This window comes from Kwoniella dejecticola, chromosome 1 (genome assembly GCF_000512565.2).
Source record: "Kwoniella dejecticola CBS 10117 chromosome 1, complete sequence".
Lineage (NCBI taxonomy): Eukaryota > Fungi > Basidiomycota > Tremellomycetes > Tremellales > Cryptococcaceae > Kwoniella > Kwoniella dejecticola.
The window spans coordinates 3,520,223-3,543,328 of NC_089301.1; the positions used below are offsets into that span (position 1 = coordinate 3,520,223).

Consider the following 23,106-nt stretch of genomic DNA (forward strand, 5'->3'; position numbering starts at 1 on the left):
GAAATGTCATTCCCTATCCCGGGCTGGCATACGGATGAGCTTGCTGAAGAATGGCCAGAAAGCTCACCTTCACCACCAGTCGTGCCAGTGGCTTTACCGCCCATCCCTCAAGCAACAATCAACATGGATTCGGTCAGGGCGAAACGAGGGTCTTTGCGGATGCTAGGTCAAGCGTCAGCCAGACCACTACCTCCATCAAGAAGTGCAAGCGCAAATTCGCAACCGGAAAGAATCGTTTCCGGTCATGTGGAGAACGGAAAAGGTCATTTGCCCCGATCCACCTCGAATACCTCGCATGGGTTGTTGTCTCCCCCTTCTTCGCGATCATCATCCGGTGCCGGTCAAGAAGCTGTTGGCGGGACATGCGTCGTCAAGGAAGGAGTCGAAGATAACAGGGGTCAGCATTTAGCTAGGAATCCGATGGGTCCTAAAGGCGGAAAAGATATATTTGGTGCTTTACCATTAGAAAGGATGTTTGACCCTCCTTCTCCCCCGACGGCGTCCGCTGAGCAACAGCCCGCACTCGAACCGATAGCAGGATCTTCTACAGCAATCTCCACACCTATACCGGCAGCTCAACAGCACGCTCGTCGAACGTCTCATCCGTACGCGCCAGCAAATCCATCTCGACTCAGCAAATCAGTAACCCCCTCATCAAACGAATCCTGCACCACCATCTCGTCTGCTACCGGTTCCATCGGTCGATCGCATATCATCGAGCAAGAAGTAGTGGAAGAACCAGACTCCCTGATACGGGACAACACATTCGTTCGAGATGACGAGGACGATTCGGCTATACCTCCTGATGGCGATTTCTACACTGCGCCTCAAGGCCAAGATGGAACTACCAAGACTCGCTTGGGTGAGCTGACGTTGAAGTCCGGGGAGGTAGAAACGGATCTATCACCTTTTAACAGGCGAGCTTCTGGTGATTACCCTTTCACTTTCACTGCCGCACGCCATCCATCTGAGAACATTTCGCCGGACAAAGGTGATTCGGAAAGATCCATATTCGATCCTCACCATCATGCCAACGGAGAAGGTCCTTCTCATTCGACCCTGAAAATGAAGATCAAATCAGGCAGACCCGCTTTGGACCAGATCCATTCTACCTCGAGACAAGGCGCGTCAAATGCACCTCCCAACAACGGAGCATTGCGATTATTCAGAAGTACATACGATACATACACTCGGGAACACCTTTCTGCGCTAGTGGACAGCATAGCAATCGAACCTTCCCCTTCACCACCTAGCTTGCCAAGCGGTAGAAACGTCAGAGATTGGTCACCCGCAGCTGAAAATTCGCCTTCGCCCTCCGCGTCTGCCTCAGGCTCAACACCTCATGGTTCAAGTATGTCCTCAGACGCCAGATCTTCGAAAAGACTCCGCCTGTCGCCTGTCTCGCCTCCGAAACGCGGTGCAGGTCTGAGAGATTGGGGAGCTCAAGGAAGAGCAATGATGGACAAGATAAGGGGACGCGATACGGCCGATGAGACGACGACCAGTGCTAGTCGAAGCGCAACGACTGCAAGTGACACCCACGCGGAAGTCATAGGTAAGCCTTATTTTCCATAGACGAATATGACAACCTCGCTGACAGCTCTGATAGAAGACGGCCCGACAGTTGATTACGCCAACTTACCACCTACACCTCCTCTCCATCAGTCAATGCCCCTTCAGACGAACGACAAACCAACTCACCGATCAAACCCATCAACGACCTCTTCCGGTTACCTTCGAGCAGCAGAAGACATTATGGCGCGTATCAAATCTCGAAAAATTTCGGAAACAACTTCAGGGATGGAAAGCAGTCCCGCGATGGGTGGTCGAAGGGTGTTATCTGAGTCAGATGAGAATAGAATGTGGGAAGCAGAAGCAGAAGATTACGGCAAAATGAAGAACAAATCAAAAAGCAAGACGGGCCCTAGTCCAAGGAGAATGTTAAGGCGATTAAGCGCTTCAGAAGAGATCAAACGAGTTATGGACTCGGATAGCGGAAGTGGTGATGAACAACCTCAATCCGTACATCAGCACAGTTTGACGAGACCAAGACAACAGCTTGAGGAGAGACGACCTACAAGCAGAGCGTCAACAGCTTCCAGCGGCCACGATCAATCTGGTGCGCATCCTCAGATAGCTGGAACGCCATTCAACGCTGATGATCTGAATCGCTACATGTCATCTTCCACCTATGCTACTGGTTCAACGGCAATTTCGACTTCCTTCGTCAAACATCGTGGACCTAAAGCCACCAAGCCCCCTGTGCCCGGCAGTGGTATGAGAATGATCCGACCTGATGATGTTCAGGGAGTTGTCCCTGATCGAATTGGTAAAATGAGATTCGATAGAGCAGGTATGAGATGGGTTCGAGAGGAACTGGCTCCTCTAGACGAAGCGGGAGAAAGTAGATTGGGCGGTAGCGAAGAATCGGTCGATGTCTTCGCAGGAATGGAATCACTTCCTGAAAACCCAGGTCATACGCATACTCAAACGCAGATCCAAACTATACACCAAGCTGAAATATCAGTGTTCAGCATCAGTTCGGCATCGACTACGACGTCGGAAAGTGGTGATATGATCATCCACGAAGCGGAGCAAACTCAAATAATAGACGATGGGTTCTCAGAATCAGAATCAGAATCGACATCAGAAGCGGATCAACCGACTGAGATGCCCACAGTCCGACCATCCGCTCCCTCACCTCGATCTTTGACCGTGTCACCTCATCGACCAGTTATGGACCATGCTGTCTCAGCGCCGGCGGTGATGACGCCCGCACCGTCAGCTCATGCGCCGAAACCTATTCGATCGGCACTTCGCAACGCACTCACTCCAGCTGGTGTATTCAAGAAACGCGCCGGGTGGTCGGATGAAGTGACCCCTGCGGGAACAAGAGGAGCAACACCTGGAAGTAGCGGTAAACGATCAGTCAGCTTCTCGGACGGTAAACGAAATGGAAAGATTGTTGGATTGGATGTGGAGATCAAAGCCTCGGCCACCACTCGATGGACTGCCACCACGGAAGAAATGGATCTGTTCAATGAAGATTCAAGCTCCCACAATGCTCCTCCCGGCGAAAATAGCAAGAGCTTCTTGCCATCTGCGAGAACCAAACGTATTCAAGGCCTGCTAGAAGATATGGAAGAAATGAGTGAGTGCATAAATACTGCGGTATCTGTGTGGCGCCCACTGACGAGTAAGCTTCCTAGGTCTGGATGACGAGACTCCCTCGAAACCATCTAGAGCAAGTGGTGTCGATCGACCAGCCTCAAGAAATTCTTCGGTCCACTCATCAGACTCTGAGTCAACAGTCCCTATACAGTCCTTCCGTGGCAGATCTTTCGGAGCTCGTACTCCCAGAAATGCAGGAGACGCAACCTTCTTGACTGAATGTTCGTTCGGAGTGGCGCACGACAAGCTGGTAGAGCTCATCACGGACGTTCACCCTTTTGAAGCTCATTGGGAGGAGTTGAAGTCCATCAATCTGAAGGGTAAAGGTGCGGACAGTGTAGCTAGATTGAAGGAATTCTTGCCTGCTCTAGACGAGGCGAATTTGTAAGTGACTGAGGATCTTTTTACCCATCTCCTCCGATAGAAGTGGCATACAATCAGTTAATGTGGGTGTTGCAGAGACGAAAATGCAATCTCCTATCTCAGTGGTATACCTTCGACAATACGGAATCTACATGTAGCTGGAAACAAACTAACCAGTCTGACTTCGGTCAATCACCTGAGGAATTTACAATATCTCGATATCTCCAGGAATCAACTCGATAGCGTGTCTCGTGAGTCCAGAATCATGCCATTTCCATATGAGGCGGTCATGCTGACGAGCGGTATTGTCAGAACTCGAATGCCTGAAACACCTCCGGGAGCTCAAGGTGGACAACAACTCGATCACCGACATATCGGGTATCATGCAGATGGATTGCCTGATCAAGCTTTCTTGCGCGAACAATCAAGTTGAGAATCTAGATCTGAGCAATGCAAAGTGGTCGAAGATGGAGACCTTGAACCTGAGCAATAACAATATCAAGTCAATTAGAGACTTACACAAGCTATCGTCTGTGGCCTCGCTGAATCTAGGTCAGTTGGGCATTCCCTCCTGATTTATTGCAAATGAGCTGACAATTGTGTCATAGATGGAAATCAACTTGAACATCTGACACCTACACGAGCTATGACCTCGATGCGAGTATTGAGGTTCAGCGAGAACAATATCGATCATTTCGATTTATCGCTCTTTCCGAAAATCAGAACCCTCTACGCGGACGGAAACAAGTTGACTCATCTCTCAAGATCGACATCGGGCGGTAATGGCAGATTAGAGAACCTCTCTTTACGAAACCAACGATCAAGCAATGGCTCGTCCTTGACATTGACATTCAAGGATTTAGAGAACATCAAGAGATTATACCTCTCCGGGAACTCTTTCAACAAGCACACCCTCTTTGAGGGACTAGGTCATTCCGTTCTTTATTCGTTGATTTACCTCGAAATCGCGGCTTGCCAAATGACTTGTTGGCCAGCGAATTTCAGCAAGATCTTGCCGAACTTGAAAGTCCTTAATGTGAATTACAATCACCTGGCCAACCTTGACGGACTGAAAGGCTTGAGTGGGGTCAGGAAGGTCACCCTTGTTGGAGGCCGGCTGGGTAATGATGAACTGGGCAGTAAGAATGTTTTAGAGGGTTTGAAGGGTTTGAGTAATTTGGAAGAAATCGATTTCAGGTGGGTTTCTCTTCCGTATACCAATTATCCTCAATGCCTCATTGACGGTCATTTACATTCTGGTATTTTTAGGATGAACCCTTCGACGTTATCTTACTACTTCCCACTTCTTCTTCCCGCCTCATCAGCATCAACATCGACGCTGTCGATCACTCAATCAGCACTTGATCCGTCTTTGCAAATTGCAAATCGCACACCAGCATCGGCATCGACGTGGACATCGTACGACAGTAGGTTCAGAAAAAACTTGCCGGACGAATGGTATTCGAAACGACTCGTCTATAGGGGATTGGTCATGTCGACTTGTCCCAAATTGAAGCGATTAGATGGAATCTCCATCGAGGACGGGGAGAGACGAAAAGCGCAAGAGCTGATAAGAGCGGCACTGAAGAAATGATAGAATCTGAGCCTTGCTTGAACACTGAGTCAGAGAGAATATGGAGACGAAGAGAGACGCTCTTCATTGTATTTACGTATTGATCAGGACAAAGGGTATTCTGTTGTAAATAGTATCAGACCAAACAGACGACTATATGCTATTTCCTAACACATGCGAATTTGCATCGAGCGACACTGTACTGTACTACTGCGAGCGACAGTACAGTACAGTATCGCTCGCAGTATTGAAGCCATTGATCGATCGATGTAACGTGAGCGTGCTTGATCAGGACGAGATCTGCCTAACTGTCAACAAGCATGACGACTGACTATTATGGTAAATGCTCTGATTCTTCTGCATCTCTGCCATAACATCTATATACCCTTCAACTTTTGTTCTGACATTTGATATTTTTGACACGACTTGTCCGTCCGCCTATCCCCATTACCTTACAAGTCAGAGGGAAGATCAGGTTCAGGGAAATCCTTGGTCATGTGTTCCTGCAATCACTGGTAAGCTTCACTCCCTCAAACGATCCACGCTGCACATGGCACATGGCACACGATGCATCATGCATCATGCATCATATGCGGCGAACGTAGAATGGAGCTAAGACTATCTGACTCACCTTGTAATGTCTAAAGTAAATCTTTCTACCGGTCTCCTCGATCTCCTTGACCTCTTCAGGCGAGAGATCTGGCAACCCCTCGATCGAAACGATCTTCTCGATGTTCTTAGGGTTGGTCGAGGTAGTGACGGTGACTATCCCCTTGTTGATAGTCCACAACAACAATACCGAAGCAGCATCGACATCTTTACCCAATTCTTTGGTCAACCTAGCTGCGATTCTCTCCAGGATAGGCTTGATAGGTCCCCCTGTAGGGTGTCTCAAGAGCGGAGTCAAGGGTCCATAAGCCTCGGTGACGATACCGTGTTGCGCGTGGATGTCGAGGACGGGCTGTAAGTGCGACAAAACGTATGGGTGGTATTCGAGTTCTGCACATTCCAACCGTCCCGACAGGACCCTCTTCAGCTTACATTCCATTGTCTCCGTGTAGCCGTGTTCGTGTTCACATTCACGTTGGAAGAAGAGGATGACTCACGGTTGATAACGGGTTTGATCCTGGCAACATCGAGTACTGCTTTGAGATCTTGAGGTCGGTAGTTACTGACACCGAGACTGACGCCTTCGAGGGTACCGTCCAACACGAGGTCTTCGAGGAGAGTCCAGAACTCGGCGATCTTGCCTTCCTCAGGGACGAAGGGGTTGTGCACGAGAAGGAGGTCTGGCTTGAAGGTCAAGTTGGAGATTCGTTCTTGTACGTTGGCTTTCAGGTTCTCAGCAGTGGTAGGGATGTCTACGGAAGCGTAACGGCGATCATCAGCATCTCTCCCAGTTCTTGTTTTGCCAAGCCAAGCCAAGCGCAACAATTAGGCAACTTACGCGAGCCGGAGACTGTCGACGAGCCACGCTCAAGCTATCAGCACGGATGATCACGCTGACAAACAGACAATCACTTGACATAGACAAATACACTTACTCTTGGTGGTGACCCAGATATCTTCCTTCTTGGCACCAACTTGCTTGATAGCTTCTCCCGTCGCGATCTCAGTCTACCAGTCGAAGACACCTTGCCTGTCAGCAATCCAGCCTACCCATTCGGGTTAACCGTTGAACGTAGAGATTCAGTCAAGATTTGACATACCTTGTAAAGCTCAGCAGTGTCAATAGCTTTCACACCAGTCTTCAGAGCGGTGATACCATATTGCAAAGCTGGATCATGTTTACCGTTCAATCCACCGGATCCATTTCCCCATTGCAAAGCAGGGATGGCTTTTCCATCAGCTAATTTGATAGTTCGTGTCATCGTCTTACTGTTCGTTGTCAATTGCTGAGTAGATCAAATGTGAATTCGATGGGGCAGTTCTGAGTGAAGGTGAAACATATAGTACATATAGCACTTGGACGTCGGATTTATTTATATCTTGTTGACGTCGATGGCGACAGATAACGAAAACGCCGACGAGTCACATCTGGATCTGATCTGAATCTACGGACCGGATTCCGCGGAGTCCATAGCCCCAAAAGTGGAGGTATTCGTACAATTGATAGTTACGGAACTGCGCATACACATGGACTAGTTCACTCTGTAGCTTGTTGATACCCCGATCTCTCAACAATACTTGTGAAAGGCTGCCGTTGAGATAGAGATTGCGGATCGCATAAACGTCCTTTCCTGTCAGATGAGGCAATCCAAAGGAGGGGTCTGGGGATGGCATTGGAGAGTGGCACCGATTTCAACAAGGCAGCTGTGCGCTTTTTCCGGACGTCACGGTGAAAACGAAAACGACCACGCTGATATCTAGGTCCGTACGGAGATGACAGCCGGAAGTTAATCGGCCGAATCTCGGCATAAAGAGTCACCGTACGTCATTTGACCCTCTTCCTCCCAGCCCAGGATAACCGCACAGATTGGGCAAATGCAGACGAAGGGGCCCAGACTCGCCCCACACTGTCAAACATGGAGGATGACCTGATCATCACAACAGAAGTCGAAGAGCAAAAGCAAGAAGACAGCAAAACAGGAAGACAGGAACACGAACAGCACATTTCTCTTCCGACTGTGCTTAATGATCTTCCGTGAGCACCGTCTGGTAGTTTGTAGGAACGCCATCTAGCGGGATCCAGGGACCGAATGCCGGTCGAAAACGTCAAAAGTCATATGATCATCTGACCACCACCACCCAACACCTCGATTTCCAAGTCATCCCGAACATTGCTCAGGAGTTGGCTACGAGTATAGTGCGTAGCGAGATTAAGCATATTCTTCTACTTCTCCATAGAATTTCCGTTGACTCGACCTCAGGTAGTATCGAGATCCATCGATGCTAGTCTACCAAGATCCATTTGAAACAGTCTCAGCCGTTCGATGAAACGGACCCTCCGCTCTAGCCGTATCCACTTCATCGATACATCCTACAACTCCTTCCTCGATCTAAAGAAACAAATCTCCATCATTCGACCGAGATAACAAAACTCTTGCCAAATAATCAGAAGCAAGCTGAACATCGCACGTCAAAATGCCAAGAGTCGCGTCGGTGTCGCCTCATGTCGCTCGTCGACCATCGCCATCAATTACCGGCGCACCCCAACATGTCTTCGTAGTCAGCAAGAATATAGCGGGACCATCACAGGGCCAACATCAGAATACCGATGCGCAAACCAATGTAGCTAGCGTAGTAGAGGCGCTGAATAAGAGGCAGCCCCCAAGTTGCGATGCTTGTCGTACTCGAAAGCTAAAATGTGCGGGGAGGCCGACAGTCATTGAGCTGGGTCTGGAAGCGACTGCTGTTATACCGTGCGAGGTGAGCCCCTCCTTCCAAATGTCGATCCTGGTTCCGGCATCGAGCATGAGAGTGCAAAGTGCTAATACTGATGCAACTTGTCAGCATTGTCGCGAATGGAGCTTGGACTGCTCGTATCTGTATCAACGGAAAAGACGAGGACGAAAAAATCGGGTCGTGGAAAGACTAGCAGAGGAGCAACGGGCTAGGCGGCAGTCCCAAGGGGGTGATGCATGGGCACCGGGACAAGTCAGACCGGGCACAGGGGGTGCCTCGAGCGATTCTGAGGAAGACAGCTCCGAGAGGAGAGAAAGCTTCAACGACGGAGCAGGTACGAGGAGGGACAGCTTCAACGGGCCGCCCCGCAGAGATAGCTTTGTAGGCGGTGATAGAAGGGACAGCTATGCCAATGAGGACGTATTTCACTCTTCCGGCAACGGCTTTATGCCTAACGGGAATCAGCAGTATCCCCAAGTGAGCCCGCTTACCATTTTCCGTCTGCGTTGTAATAGTCAATCCGGTGTTATCAAACACTAACAATGTATTTATGTACAGACCTCCCGCGATCCTCCTCCGCCGCCCTCAGCACCTCCAGCGCCTCCTTTATCGCAAAGACCTTCATATCAACAGCAGCCCTTACAGCGCAACTCTCATCCCTATACCGATCGGCCTCCCTCTTCCTCTTCTTCCGCGTACATCCCAATACCACAACTATATCACCAGAACTCTCATCCGCTTATCCCCCCGACCGATTCTCCGAGACCTTATTATCCTTCTCCACCGGATTTTGCAAATTCGCACCCTTCGCAACAGCATCATCCGCCTCAGCCGCCATCATCGAGCACATCACACTCACACAGCTTCTCCTACCCCGCACCTCATGCATCTCATAATCCTACAATTCCACCTCATCAGATCCATTCACACTCAAACTCACACTCATATGGTGGCGGTCCAAGCTCGAATACTGGTCCAGCATCATTACCCTCGGTCGCTTCTCAGGATTTCGTCAATTCTGCTCCTGCTCCTGGTGCTGCAGGGGTGAATTCCACTTCGCCGAATAATGAGGTATCACCTTCTGTGGCTCTCTCAGAAGCGTCAGTCCCTCCGTCAACATCTATCGAATCGGTCTTACCTAGAGAGATGGCTATGAATACGATACGATTATGGTTTGATCATGTGAGTGCCCTCGCTCCAACCATAACTGTCGAGTATATCAATGATAGGCTTCTCGGCTGACGACTCACGACACGAACTAGGTGCATTGTATTATACCGGTGATCCATCGTCCATCGTTTATGATCGACTTGTCCACGCACGAGGAAGAACGAAGACCGATGTTCTTCGCCTTGATCATGGGGATGATAGCAACGACGCTCATACATGTATGTCTGACCCTTCTTGGAGTTAAGTCGTTTTCCATACTTATCACGAACCTTCTGTTTTGGGTTAGGTACCGAAATCGTATTTTGGCATGTCTGCCGAGAACGTCAGGAAATTATCGGATAAATGCCTGAAAGCTTGTTATGCGGTGATACGAAGGGAGATGGACAATCCGAATCTTGAGTTGATCTGCATCAAGTGAGTCGAGTATCTTTCGTCGGACGTCTATCAGATCTGGGCGTTTTTGCTGATTACATCACTGTGTCAGGTATATGATCTTCATCATACACAATGTGAGTTCCGGCTGGGGCGGAGCATTAGAGCGATCGCAGTTTGCTGATCAATGGACATAATACTGGTTATAGAAACATGGAAATGTCGGATTGGAAGCAGCAGCTTTCGGTGAAGCGCAATATCTCGCTATAAGCTTAGGTCTACATCGAGAAGACGTGAGTCGTTTTCGCGTGCTCTTGATTGCACGACTGACGTATACTGACAATTTCGGACCAGACATACTACGGATTAGACCCTATAGAGTCTGAACGCCGTCGTCGAGCCTGGTTCCTGATATACAACGCAGACAAGTTCGAAGCTGTAGCAAGGGCGAAACCAGTCTTACTTCGACCAGATGAATTTCTTGGTCCGGAAGCGACTAATTTTCCTACCGAGTTGTGAGTCCGCTTGATACGTGTTTTTTAAACAGCATGGTCGCGGCATTTGGCAAAGCTGATGAGTATGATAGGGATGATAAATCGATAACTAAGCAAGGCTATCTGCCCAATTCGATACCGGTCCCATTGATATCGGGTTTCAACATCCTGACCCGGATAGTCACGTACGTGTTTCACTGTCTGTGCATATCGTCCGTCGACAAGGCGACAAGGATACTGTGTCTATTGAACTTTGAAAGCTGATTCGCGTGGAGTGTATGCAGCATTCTCGGTGATATTTTGGTACATGAGCGAGATATCAGAAGACGACCGCCGAAAGACCCAGAAGAGTTGTTGTCGGCTTTGCGCCAGGTACGACAGCTCCAGCATCGCGTCAAGGTTATCGCGGACAAGCTACCTAGACCTTTCCAATTAGAAGTCGGATCAGGCGACATCATGTGAGTCATCCTGCCCCCCTCCTCAACGGCAATCTAGCACTTCGTCCGCTAACGAGTGTTCATCACACGTAGTCCTGCACCAGGATGGGAAGAAGCGATCCGAGATGAACTTGACCTATTCTTCTCCGATCCCATGTCATCTGAAACAGCCAAAGACGGCTACCTCGTCCTCAAAGCCAACATCCACGTCACCTTAGCTATGACTCGACTAAGGCTGATCTTGCACCGGGAAGATCTTTTGAACCGGAGCGGACAAGTGGGCACACCGAGTAGGAATGCGGCCGAGCTGGTCGCTGCTGATCTGGGGGAGAATGTCGATTGGAGACATACAGTATATCAGGATTTGTTTAAGGCGGTACATGGTATTCCCATTCAAGCTGTAAGTCAAGCCATTCTTCGCCTCTGACCATCCCTTGGAATCCGAAATTTCGAGCTTCGAAGGAAGTGTTTTCAAAGTCGCTAATTAAAATCATCGACCCTGTGAATCGATATAGCTCGCGGCAAACGGGCCGTCTTTGGTCACGAAGATCAGGGTCGTAGCTGTCACGTTGCTGGATGCTATGCCGTCGCAGGAACAGGCGGATCCGAATGTACAGGGTATAGCAGCGTATCTACTAGGTGAGCTCACGTCCCCCTGAGGTGTTGAATCAGATGCTGATGTCACACTCTGTGTACCTAGACTTCTTGAACATCATGAGTAGTATAGAAAGCCAATTCGCAGATTAGGTTGGCACGTCGATACATCGTCATCTGCATTGATGTACATAACAAATACTACACTGTCATTATGGATGCTATTAGGTGCCACCTTCCACCTTCCCGAGTCGGTCTGTGAGATCTTGGAATTGCCCCTCTACATCGTTCAGTCTGGCTGCGAGATCATTCCTACTCGTATTGGCGATGTTTGATTCTGAAGACTGACCTTTGCTGGAGACTTCCAAGCCTTGGTCGTCGTCATCGACGTCCTCGTTCTCAAAGACAGTAAGTTCCGACATGTCATTGAACATTGTCTCATCTTCTTGGGCATTTCTCCATTCGCTGCTTCTCCGCACCTTCTCCTTCTCGAGGTTCTCTACCCTATTAAGCAGAATTTGGATAATCCCTTCCAGGTTGAACAACCTCTTTTCCCTCTCTTCACCCCACTCCACCCTTCTTCTCGCCAAATTAACTTCGAAACCCACATCAAAATAGACTTCCTCATTGTTTAGCGGATCATTAGCTCGATCAACCTCATCTAGCAACGCAGCAGCGATTTCTTTCACCTCATTTCCGTGCCCGTTTTCGTCTTCATTCTCATCTCCCAACCATGGGAAGGAGGGCAATTCAGCTAATCTGAGAGCTAAGAGCATTATCAACTCCCCATCTATATTCGCACTACCTCCAGCTCCCCTGGCATGATGGAATTCGCCTTGTCCGAGTTCTCGTTTTTGTTCGTGCAATGCATCGTATTCCTTTTGCAGGGTTTTCAACCTTGCACTGATCTGCCGATTATGCATTCTGGTTCTTTGGAGTTTCTGCTTATACTCTACCAACTCTGTTTGCGCCTTGATCAACTGAGCGACCTTTTCGTCGGGATTGGTATTCTGATTCTGGGTAATCAGATTGGTCAATCGGATCTTATCGTTCTGTAGGACAGAAATAAAGTGAGATGTCTCTTCTTTGGACAGATCGGCGATTTCTTCAGGAGAACGAATTTCGATGGGACCAGTGACCAGATCTGGGCCATCGTGCGGTTCTTCTTCATCTATTTCTGATATTGGTGTGAGTCTCAGCATTGTTGCCAAACCATTGAAAAGCGAAGGGCACAAATACAAATGAAGTTGAGGTGAGGTAGACTTACCATGCTCGAGTGAGGATAGTGCACCTACACCTAATTTGCCATCTCGATTATTTTGGTTGAAATGGTTTCGATCGTCAATATCCTTGGCTTTGCCCTTCGCCTTCATCTGAATCTCGTCGCGCAACTCTCGCTCGTCTTCTCGCATTGCATTGAAAGCGGCGGCTTCGATGGATTTATCGCTGGGATCAATACGTGGGATGTAGGCGTATCCGAATCTGGACGTCATATTGAATTAACGATTGATGATTGATGATGTTCAAATCCCGTCAATTGAGCCTCAAGACCTATATAAGTTGCTACTCAGATCGGTCAGGTCAGGTTAGGTCAAAAGGATTTTCAATGGCGTCAACTCTGGCATCTTGTTCGGATGTGATGAGCATATATATAGTTGCCGCTCGTTATTCCACCCACGTCATTTTGCATGTGCATCTTTTGAGCGATGAAAATCCTTTGTATTGCAGGTTACAGCGTTTGACTTCGATTCAGAAAGGAACGTCAATCCGCAACACGTCAGCGCCATTGGTACACGTTATATCGTCAGCCACATCAAGCCAAGGTATCAGTGATCATGTATACTATCATACGTTGTCCTGCTGTTGGCTTCATGTTGGTCACTATCTCAAATTTGAGTTTGATGCATATTTCTTTGGTTCCGTTCCATTTGCTTTCAGTTTACTTCTCCCATGCTGCGTTATCGATTTGTGAGGGCTGGTCTATTCTTTCTTACCTGTTGGGCCGACTCGGAGCTAAAGAGACAAGATTGTCAGCTACGCTAGCAGATAGCGACCGATTTGAAGGCTGGGTCAAGGATAACTGGAGATTAAAAGCCGTTTATACGCGTCATGCAAGGAGAGGGGAAGGGAAGGGAAGGAAAAGAACTTACACCGTCGAGGTAGACTATTGACGTAAGTCAAGGATCAATACGTTAGCATACGACCGATTCCGAGGGTACTCATGGAAGGAATGTCGCTCACAATGTCGTCCAACAGCGAAGCCTGCACCAACACAAGCGGCACCGACTACGAATGCCATAGGGTAAAGCTCGACGGGAATATCTGCAGGCCCGATAATGCGCGTCAGCCAAGGCTCGTTAATCTACCTCTCGCTGAGATCGGGACGACGGAGAGCATCGGATTGAGCGGAAAAGAGGATGGATGGCATGACTGCTTACCTCGAAGACCGAATCGGAAGATCTAGACAAGCAATAAATGTCAGCTGCACGCGATCCTCAGAAAGACGCGCCTGACTGCTCAGTGCCAATTGAGTGGGACGCCGAGCGTGGAATAATCATATAACATGCATACTCACAAGTTTGGATTTACCACCTCGTTGTTCTTGGGTGTTCCATCGTCTACCGGCAATACCCAATCCAGTGGACCCAATTGAGCCTTGAGGTCTGAAAGCGGCTCTAGCGACTGGTTGTCGGAGGGCGGAAGCGCTTTGTCTGAGGGCGATCGTGCTGGGGAACATTATGCTGGGTATGTTGTGAGCTGTTGGATAAGAGTGATACAGTGCTGATTACTGGGTGTTAGAGAGCTACAAGATATAGATATAGATGATGTCGTAAAGGTAGATGACTGTTGAGGGAGTATGTAAAGGAATCAACTGATTGGACGTTCACCATTTCCCATGCTAATTCGACGATGACTGACGTCAGTCATCAACTCTATATCGAAGATCATCGGACCAATTCCGTAATTTAGCCGGGGCACCTAAATCTGCTTGAGTTTGCCTAACCCTTGGCAATAAATCAGAGAAATAGGCATGCTATCGTCATATCCACTTCCCCACCGGTTTCTACGCATACCCGTTCCTAGAGATATCGGATGTCTCATGTCTCGCACTCAACGTGTTTTGGGTTTATCTCATCACATCATCTACATTCCTCATCCTTCATCTGCTCTTCCATCAAACCTAAGTAGATCAACATACATAACGCATCAAGATGTCTGTCCAAGCTCAATTTGACAAAGCAGTAGCTATCGTTCAAGGCCTTCCAAAGGACGGACCTGTTCAACCTACTCAAGAAGACAAACTCGCTGTGAGTCTCTGGAAAGGGTGGCTTCCCAGCCCCTGCCGACATTCGCGTACATCCAATTATCCTTTCTGTCCGTTCACACAATCCATGAGGCAACTGGGAGGACTCATTTACGCGGATCGCTAATTATGGGGCTTTATTACAGTTCTACGGAGCTTTCAAACAAGCTAACGAAGGCGATGTATCTGGACCCGCTCCAGGTGAGTCTATGAAACAATGATGAGGCATCTCGTCAGCTTCCTTCCGGGTTGATTTAATGCGAAGAGCAGAATTGACTTTTTGAGCCTCAAAGGTATGTTCGACTTTGTCGGTAAAGCCAAATACAAGGCTTGGAAGGAACTCGAGGGCACTTCCAAGGACGATGCCAAGAAGAAATACGTCGAATTGCTCAAAGCTGTGAGTCTGGAGATATCACTCTGCCTCAAATGCAGAAATACGACTGAAAGGAGCTTACGATGAATTGTTGTATCAATTCAGGTCCTCCAAAAGCAAAATGACGACGAGTCCAAGAAATACCTCGCTGAACTCGAGGGTAAGTTCCTTTGATCCGTCATCAGGTCATCTAGATATTCGCTTCTTGGCTGGATGCCACGAAAAGCAATCGATCATCTATATATGTGCTGTGAGGCTGATGTGTAGTATAACTCAGCTGCCGCATAGGAAATGATCCTATGAGGATCAACCAGGATCAGATGAAAGTTTTTGGGTCGAGATAAGTAGACGGATATGAGACGAACGAAGGCAAGAAGGGTTTCTTATGCATGTAGTCAATCAAGTCCAGACCCAATACCCTTTGTCATTCTCTACCAGAGACCTCAATACCTCCTCAGGCTTTAGCCTTCTGCCCTCACTCCCTGTATTTCGAGACACACAGGTTCAGGGCTAACTTTATCCGGTCATCCTTTCATTGGACGAGAAGACGATTTTAGGTGTCGAAAAAGAGACTGACCTCGTATCGAAAGCATACTTAAGGGTTGCAGGACAACTACCATACTGATTCTCTTCATCTTTCTATATCGATACGTATTTTCCTTTTCGGCTGTCTGACCGTGCGAAACATATAGCTTAACAGTCCAGTCAACGGAGGATGTCCCAATCAGCAGTTGATACAGCAGATTACCTCGACCCCACAGAATACACCATCCGAGTTGCTTCAACGAAACAGGCGAAAAAGCATATTGACGCAACATGGGAGATCCCATCTTGGCGAAAGGGCATGAACCGAAAGGTAAGCATTGTCTATGCTCGATGAGTACAATCCTTGCTTGTTCTGGCCACCATTGCTGAGCTGCCTGGGATTATCTGACGTAGCAATTTGACGAGTTCTACGAGAAAGAGGCAAGATCTGAGTGGTATCAAGACGGGATGAGCTTGAAATGGTACGAATCCTTTCAGGCAATCAGAGCGGTAGACCGGAGGGAATGATGTATTGATGAGCGCAAAATGTTGAACAGGGTCCTAGTCAGAAAGGATGATTTCGATGGCGAGCCTCTTTCTTTCGCTGAGACGTGAGTGTTTCGCGACTGAAGCTCCAACTCAGCACCTCGTGTTGCTCTTCCCGTCTGACCACCTTGCTTTTCATGTCAGACATCGACATAGCGCTCTCTACAAGCCCAAATCGACTTCCGGGGCAACCGACGAGAGAATTGAGCAAGGGATATTTTACAATATTACGGCTGTTGTCACCCCCCTTGCACACCGAAGTAGGTATCCCTCACCCTCCATGCGCCACTGATTTGCTAATTGACGATCCTTCGCTCACTGGTGCGGAAACAGGAAGAGGCTACGCCACTCATCTGATGAAACTGCTCCACTATACACTGCTCAATCCCTCTTCGCCCGGTGATCCACCCTCGCACATCCCGCCTTTCCCTATTGAATGGGGAAGCCCGCCTCCCGCTATTCCAGATCACTTGGCTCAGCAAATCCCTTCGCCCATTGCTGCTACCTTGTGGGCAGACATTGACCCATCATTCTACGAGAGGTGCACGATCGGTAACGTAGACGGAACGGGGTACAATTACCATGCAGATTGGAATCGCGTCTGTACCTTCGACCTTCTCCCTCCTGCGAGTGTCAACAGCCAGAATGAGCCAGAAGAATATCAGTGGAACACGATTCACTTGAAAAAAATGGATGAAGTCAAAGCTACACTGCATGACTCAATTTACAAGAGCATTCAGAGGGCAGGTGACTCGCCAAAGACCATATTCACCCAAGATCCAACCACGGCCGGCGCGTTGACATATATAGGCACACGAGCGTCATTCGTCGATCCTCGTCCTGAGTGGGCAACCAAGATCCGGGCAGAACAATATCCGCTGGGTATCAAGAGCATCAAGAAGACAAAAGACGGGAATGACGAGGAAGAATCGATTGTTCTTTTCGCGCTTGAGAGCTTCTACCTGGGCGAGAAATTCTTGATCACAAAGATTGATGATGTCCAATCTGATCAGATTGGATCGATGGTCGCTGAATTAGATAAGATCAATCATGAAACAGGCGCCAAATATTCTCAAGCTGAATTCTGGGGTATAGATCCAGATTCGACTAAGTGGTTTGAATCTCTCCAGCGAGAGTGCGAGAGAAGTGGAAGATCTTTCCGGACTGGGATTAGGTCAGGCGAGGGAAAACATGTTTTGGCGGTGTGCGATTATACCCAACCAGGGAAGGATGGTTTCCAGATGCAGGACACGCAGATGTGGAATTGGGTCTGATGATACGTGATGCCGCGATCAAGTCGAACCAGAAGTCGTATTAACGTATTGTCGTGTTGTCGTATTGTAGCGAATCAGGCTATGCGTTACGTCTATAGCTTGCTCGCCTTTGTCAATACTACTTGCAGTTCTTCATCCTCCGCTTGTGAAGATTCGCATGGTTCAGTGTCAACAGCCAGCCGATGTGTGACTAATCTCACATAATGCATACATGTCCATACTGCAAACTCCCGACCTCAGTCTAAAATCTAGTGCTCGTGATGTGCTTGCTCGAACTTCATACCACTGCAAGTGTCAAAAATCAGCATCATTGAAGTCATGGGAATATATGATGCTGTGACTGACCAGTATCCGCATACTTTTGGTCCTGCAAGTCGCAAGAACATCTATGTCAGCTAATATTTCCTTCCCTTGTATCGCCGAAGATGATAAGATGATTTAAAAATTTTGAATGGGGGACTAACCTGGCTTGTCGAGGTTGATGTATCTGCAAATTCAGTGCAATCAGCTATCGTGTCCTGCCGAAGGGGTTTACTCGTGGCTAGAGGTACGACAGGAACTTACACTTTTGGATGTCCCAGAGCTCCCATACCTAGTGAATCATTTCAGATTAGCATATCCTTTTTATGCTTTATCCGCAGCCCCGGCTCGTCATGTCCCAAGTCTAGTATCACTTTTCCCCAACTTCCTCTTATATTCCATTCTCCTTACAGCTTCAATGTTCCAGGTCTGCCCACCTTCCGCCACAGCTGAAAGGCTATAGACAGTTTCATCCAAATAGATCGGATCGACTCGACTCACCACCATCGCAAACCGCTCTTCTACCATTGACCAACCTGACCGGATCCTTATTCACCATCCCCATCGCCGACTGGGGATTAGGCTGGAACTGAAGCGCGGTCTGCTCGAATCGCTGGTTGTCGTATGCGTGGGGTTTCGGGTTTTGCCCCGTCGACCATGTCGAGGGCACGTTGGGCGATTGTTGCAATGTTGGAGTAGTAGATGATGAGGGTTGTTTGGAAGGGACTGGATCTGAAGGTTTTGGGATTGAGGCGTAGCTCCTTATCGATAGTGACGGTATGCTTTTTCTTGGTATAGCGCGTAAAGGGGCGGATTTGAGGACGCTCATCGTGTACCGTGTGCTGTATATGACTGTGCTTGTTGACAAAGGGAATGATAATAATGCTACTGCTGTTTATGCTACGCTTGTTAACTCACGATACCACTAAGTTACTGATGCAATAACAGCGATGAGACTGGCTGAAGCTCATCGTCCACCGTAGAGAAGGATGACGGAATCAAATTTCGGCAATTCTGGGGAAATGTGGCATTGTGGCGAGGACTTTGACCGAGATGCCCTGGTACGGATAGTTATTCGTGCATCGTGCATTTCAATATGAATAAGCATGCGAACGGATGGATGGTAGCAAAGGAGGTGAAGCGGACACGAAGTTGAAAGTCTTCTCATGATCATCGGACATGGGTATTACTATCTCTTTCGCAGCTCGGAATTACTGGTCCTCCTTTCGCTTTCGTAAGTCAACTCCCGCACGGCGGACGAGTTAGAGTGGGGGACTATAATGTGAAAGGAGAATGAAAGGAACGGATGATCTTCGGCCCACCCCAATATTCGAGGCCGGACCTTGGCCCATAGCGGAGCCGGGACAAGGCGATGAAGATGGATTCTTCTCCGAAAGGATGTTGACAAATAATATCGTTGAGCGCGGGTCGCCCTAAATCAGCAGTCCGCTTTCAACCCTCGGAACCCGTCTGCGAGGAAGGTACATATAAACAAGATCGACGCCCGTCCAGAGTGTCTAAGATTCTGACTCGCTCCTGCATCTTTCTGTTTACCTCCCCACGGAAAACCGTGCAAGGCGTAGCTCCCTGATAGAACAGCTCGGAAACAATAGATTTGCAATATCCGACAATCGTCCTTCAGCGAGATGGACCAGAATACCCATCTTCGAAGAATGCCACTTCAGCAACAGCAACAATGCCACCACCACCCAAATCTCATCACGAGGCGGCGGAGTATTCCCAGATTGTTTTCTGCGACCTACCGATACTGTCGAGGATTACATGCGTGCTGATAGCCCTCACAACCTTTCATACGCTGTCACTCTATCGCAGAGGGACGGAACGAGATATACGATCCGTACGTGCGGCACCCATCTGCCCTTAATACAGGGCATGCAAGAGGCTATTCCGATCAACAATAGCTTGAGACCGGAAGACCGAGTCCCTAGAGAGATACCTCCAACAACGCTCCGCAGCTGCACTTACCTGCTTGACTGCTGCTGAGGAGCGAGATGGGACTCTGCTGCAACAGAATATCAAACAGAAATTTCACGATGCTCGTGCTATCCTGAAAGATGTCGACAGGACTCTAGAAGCGTCTGTAGTGACTTTGAAAGAGAGTGAGCTGCAGCGGTCCGCGGCTACAGCGCATATCAGTCGGGAAGGGAAGAAGGATTTGGCTTGTAAAGTTTACGATTGGGCGGTTGACAGGGCATTTGTGAGTTTCTGACACATGTCTGGCAATCCACTATGATCCCAAAAATCATCGTACCATCGGAGGAGCGGATGCGAATGGCTTGGACTGACTACGCTGGAAGACTCCCTCCTTCCGACAATCAGTTACGCTAGAGCACCCTACTCTGCTCAACCAAGAAGCGCTGAAGAACCGGGCTCTATGGAACGAAGGCTACGGGTGGAAATACAACAAAAGACCGGGCGACAAAGTGTGTACACAACCGGAGTCAAGGAGGCGAAAGATGCCCAGATCGAGAGCCGAAGACGGGCTTCTCGCGCCAGACGGACATCGCGAGGTAGTCAATCGGAGTCGATCTTCAGGAGAGCCGAGATCACACCGATGACTCCGATTCTGACCAATGCTCATGCAGATACATCCGACGATGAGCATGAGGAGGGCCATCCTCTTCCTCAACTGGGTCCAAGAAGGACGAGTGTCTCTTTCATCGATGGCGATAGTCTAGAAGGCCCAGGGTCTATGTCGAACTCTTTCGCCAGTATCGGATAATCCTCTCCCGACTGACTTGCGCAGTCCACTTTCGTACTGTACACTACTCGTACGATACTGTACAGTATTTACTGTTCTGGTGCTCTCAGAGTTTCAAGTATCGTATGCATTCGACATTCGAAGTGTATATACCATTAATAATCCTCATAAGCAATATCATATCCTCTCATATCATCTCCTCTGCTGCCAATTCCGAGCCATTAAGTGTGATCCCTTTTACCCTCTGCCAGTGTTCATCATCGTTGCTATTTATGCACAAGTATTTCCTGTATCTACAATTCGACATTTGAGAAGAAACAGCCTGCCTAAGCCTTGACACCGTGCTCGGCCGCATTGCTTCCACCAGCGTCGGACGTAGTAGCATCGTAAGCATGAGTTTGGGAGTGGTATCGTGGGTGGCCGAGAGGGAAGATGAATTTGTACAATGGTCGAGAGGCCCAAAGTACAATAATCGCAAAGATAGGCTGTGGTACGATAATCGACAGAGTCAAGTATCAGTCAATCAATATTATTGTTCAAGGTGTGTCACATGGATCACGCGACGTGAGAAGACGAGGCTACTTACGAGGTATTCGAAGATGCCAAAGTAGATCTCATGGGTCGCAGCATTCTCATAAGCGCCTACCAATCATATCACAAATCAGCCAACCCGTCAACTCAACTGGATCTCACGCAGACCCGACGTCCAGATCTCTTCGTATGATACACGAATAGAGCAGCGAAAAAGTGAGTCATAACTCACCTTGAGCACCTTCAGCGATCCTCATGATCAGCCTAACGAAGAACAGACCGAGACTAATCATGATCTGAGCCATGAGGGGCTTGATGTGCGGTACGACCGTCTCTGGCGAAGTTACAGCGAGGACTTGGGCTGATCGTTTCATGATGACGTAGCAGAATACAAAGATAATAATGGTTGTAACGGCCTACCATCTCATATCAGCCTCCAACCATCAAACGGAAAATTGAAGCAAAGCGACCTGCCGAACTCACTTGAAGGACGTTTCCAGCCAAGAAGATCAGTGTAGATGTCTGTCAGAAAACAGCACGAATCTATCAGTCATCGAGACACATTGAAATGCGTTGCGGTATGAACACTCACGCCCAAAGCGAACATTGGAGTATCATCTACGATCTCAGCTGCTTGCGCAGACGCCCAGAAATATTGTCCGGCAATCTGCATCATCACTGCCACGTTGCACCCATATTAGCAGGCTTTCTTCAGGTTGAAAATAGCTTGGTGTGAGAACTCACCCCAAACGACATCAAGGATGATGAAAACTATTCAGAAGGAGGAAGCAGTGTCAGACAAATAGCTTGAAATACTTTGCTGTAGCTTCGAGGAGTGGCTCCGCTCACCAGTCAACATTGATCTAATTCTCATTGGAGAAAGTTTGTCCCCATTGGGCATGTACTTGAGACCTCTCTGGATAGACTTGTAGATCGAAGCAGAGATCAAAATGGTAGCCTACAGTGAAGCACTCTTCATATCAGCTGGCTTCTTTATCATTGAATATATCAGACATTGTTGCGCCTCGTGAAGGAGATCCTTACTGACCACCTGGATGAGTGAGATACCGAGCAAGAACGACATTCCCTAACGATTTTTGATCATGCCAATCAGCTTTCTGCGGCAGAGGCGAGGTGTGCGAGATGTGGTACTTACGCTGAAATGATGATCATGAGTATAGAGTCGAGCGCCATATCCCAGACCTTCCGTGATACAAGCGAAGAAGAGCAAGCCGTGGCTGTATATAGTAGCAGAAAAAATCAGCCAGTACGACCGCGATGACTTTCTAGAGTGCAGAATGGTCCGCTGAAAATGATTGATGAAGAGGTATATGACGGGAAATCACCATACTTACACACTTCGAGTCCCTCTTTTCTTGACGAACCACCAAAGCTGCCCACCACCGACCAACAAAAAGGTCACACAACCTACGATCCCCATCGCCAAGGACGGGACATAGCCGTATTCCCAGAAAGGGGCTTCGCCAGTGGCGGGCGGGTTGTTGAGAGGTCCGGTGTATGGCATCGCTACGTGTACTATGGCAATTGCAATTGAGCGATGAAGTCGATGGGTGTAGATGAAAGTCGATCAGCTAGATTGCTGTTGGTAGTGCCGATTGAAGACGGGAAGAAGAGAAACAACAGAGCAAGAAGAAGGCTCTTATAGGTGTACAGTGGATACTCACGTATTCTTCAATTTGAGCAATGGAAAGGATGAACTCGGATTGAGGTTCTGTCGAAGGAAGAAGTTGCTCTGATGGTCGTCAAGAAGAACAGGAAGAGATCGGTTAGAAATCCAGAATCCAAATTTCAGACCGAAGCTGCAATTAGAGTTGGTAGGAAAGGAAGTTGGAGTGCGTTTCATTCTTTATGCTGCTTCCTCGTTGAGCCCTTTTATACCTTCTCAAGCTCGTTCGCCAAGCCATTCGCTCGAGAGCTTCCCCACTTGTGAAAATCACGATGCCGCAGGAAGAGAATCGCAGACCTCTGAGCAACTACAATTCGCGAAACAT

The 23,106-nt window shown here is 48.4% G+C and overlaps 10 protein-coding genes across 10 annotated transcripts; 5 read left to right on the plus strand and 5 right to left on the minus strand.

The window, feature by feature from the left end:
- Window positions 1-3: 3 nt before the first annotated feature.
- Window positions 4-5,128, plus strand: I303_101296 (uncharacterized protein; the record flags this gene model as incomplete). The annotated part of the gene is made up of 7 exons (XM_065968312.1): window positions 4-1,555; window positions 1,613-3,151; window positions 3,210-3,555; window positions 3,631-3,785; window positions 3,847-4,086; window positions 4,143-4,731; window positions 4,804-5,128. The coding sequence occupies 7 exons, from the start codon at window positions 4-6 to the stop codon at window positions 5,126-5,128; spliced, it is 4,746 nt and encodes a 1,581-aa protein (XP_065824384.1).
- A 431-nt stretch (window positions 5,129-5,559) lies between these two features.
- Window positions 5,560-6,978, minus strand: I303_101297 (uncharacterized protein; the record flags this gene model as incomplete). Its single annotated transcript, XM_065968313.1, has 5 exons — window positions 5,560-5,610; window positions 5,739-6,106; window positions 6,214-6,468; window positions 6,652-6,724; window positions 6,817-6,978. The coding sequence occupies 5 exons, from the start codon at window positions 6,976-6,978 to the stop codon at window positions 5,560-5,562; spliced, it is 909 nt and encodes a 302-aa protein (XP_065824385.1).
- A 1,213-nt stretch (window positions 6,979-8,191) lies between these two features.
- On the plus strand, window positions 8,192-11,672 carry I303_101298 (uncharacterized protein; the record flags this gene model as incomplete). The annotated part of the gene is made up of 13 exons (XM_065968314.1): window positions 8,192-8,476; window positions 8,561-8,929; window positions 9,011-9,634; window positions 9,715-9,840; window positions 9,909-10,036; window positions 10,107-10,131; window positions 10,204-10,287; window positions 10,349-10,509; window positions 10,581-10,673; window positions 10,773-10,946; window positions 11,019-11,325; window positions 11,441-11,564; window positions 11,626-11,672. 13 exons carry the CDS (start codon window positions 8,192-8,194, stop codon window positions 11,670-11,672), a joined length of 2,547 nt encoding a protein of 848 aa, XP_065824386.1.
- A 71-nt stretch (window positions 11,673-11,743) lies between these two features.
- On the minus strand, window positions 11,744-13,012 carry I303_101299 (uncharacterized protein; the record flags this gene model as incomplete). Its single annotated transcript, XM_018404668.1, has 2 exons — window positions 11,744-12,696; window positions 12,787-13,012. The coding sequence occupies 2 exons, from the start codon at window positions 13,010-13,012 to the stop codon at window positions 11,744-11,746; spliced, it is 1,179 nt and encodes a 392-aa protein (XP_018267322.1).
- Window positions 13,013-13,499: 487 nt separating this feature from the next.
- Window positions 13,500-14,256, minus strand: I303_101300 (uncharacterized protein; the record flags this gene model as incomplete). Its single annotated transcript, XM_018404669.1, has 5 exons — window positions 13,500-13,532; window positions 13,670-13,683; window positions 13,761-13,841; window positions 13,958-13,979; window positions 14,095-14,256. The coding sequence occupies 5 exons, from the start codon at window positions 14,254-14,256 to the stop codon at window positions 13,500-13,502; spliced, it is 312 nt and encodes a 103-aa protein (XP_018267323.1).
- A 475-nt stretch (window positions 14,257-14,731) lies between these two features.
- I303_101301 (uncharacterized protein) lies at window positions 14,732-15,370 on the plus strand (the record flags this gene model as incomplete). Its single annotated transcript, XM_018404670.1, has 4 exons — window positions 14,732-14,827; window positions 14,970-15,024; window positions 15,117-15,220; window positions 15,302-15,370. The coding sequence occupies 4 exons, from the start codon at window positions 14,732-14,734 to the stop codon at window positions 15,368-15,370; spliced, it is 324 nt and encodes a 107-aa protein (XP_018267324.1).
- Window positions 15,371-15,911: 541 nt separating this feature from the next.
- I303_101302 (uncharacterized protein) lies at window positions 15,912-17,541 on the plus strand (the record flags this gene model as incomplete). Its single annotated transcript, XM_018404671.2, has 5 exons — window positions 15,912-16,052; window positions 16,136-16,203; window positions 16,279-16,332; window positions 16,412-16,527; window positions 16,601-17,541. The coding sequence occupies 5 exons, from the start codon at window positions 15,912-15,914 to the stop codon at window positions 17,539-17,541; spliced, it is 1,320 nt and encodes a 439-aa protein (XP_018267325.2).
- Window positions 17,542-17,789: 248 nt separating this feature from the next.
- I303_101303 (uncharacterized protein) lies at window positions 17,790-18,670 on the minus strand (the record flags this gene model as incomplete). Its single annotated transcript, XM_018404672.2, has 5 exons — window positions 17,790-17,826; window positions 17,887-17,908; window positions 18,006-18,028; window positions 18,106-18,133; window positions 18,343-18,670. The coding sequence occupies 5 exons, from the start codon at window positions 18,668-18,670 to the stop codon at window positions 17,790-17,792; spliced, it is 438 nt and encodes a 145-aa protein (XP_018267326.2).
- Window positions 18,671-19,537: 867 nt separating this feature from the next.
- Window positions 19,538-20,584, plus strand: I303_101304 (uncharacterized protein; the record flags this gene model as incomplete). Its single annotated transcript, XM_018404673.1, has 4 exons — window positions 19,538-19,575; window positions 19,638-19,699; window positions 19,818-19,961; window positions 20,160-20,584. 4 exons carry the CDS (start codon window positions 19,538-19,540, stop codon window positions 20,582-20,584), a joined length of 669 nt encoding a protein of 222 aa, XP_018267327.1.
- A 305-nt stretch (window positions 20,585-20,889) lies between these two features.
- Window positions 20,890-22,619, minus strand: I303_101305 (uncharacterized protein; the record flags this gene model as incomplete). Its single annotated transcript, XM_018404674.1, has 10 exons — window positions 20,890-21,048; window positions 21,150-21,205; window positions 21,327-21,510; window positions 21,578-21,616; window positions 21,687-21,772; window positions 21,839-21,865; window positions 21,944-22,052; window positions 22,143-22,181; window positions 22,251-22,332; window positions 22,450-22,619. The coding sequence occupies 10 exons, from the start codon at window positions 22,617-22,619 to the stop codon at window positions 20,890-20,892; spliced, it is 951 nt and encodes a 316-aa protein (XP_018267328.1).
- Between the last annotated feature and the right edge of the window lie 487 nt (window positions 22,620-23,106).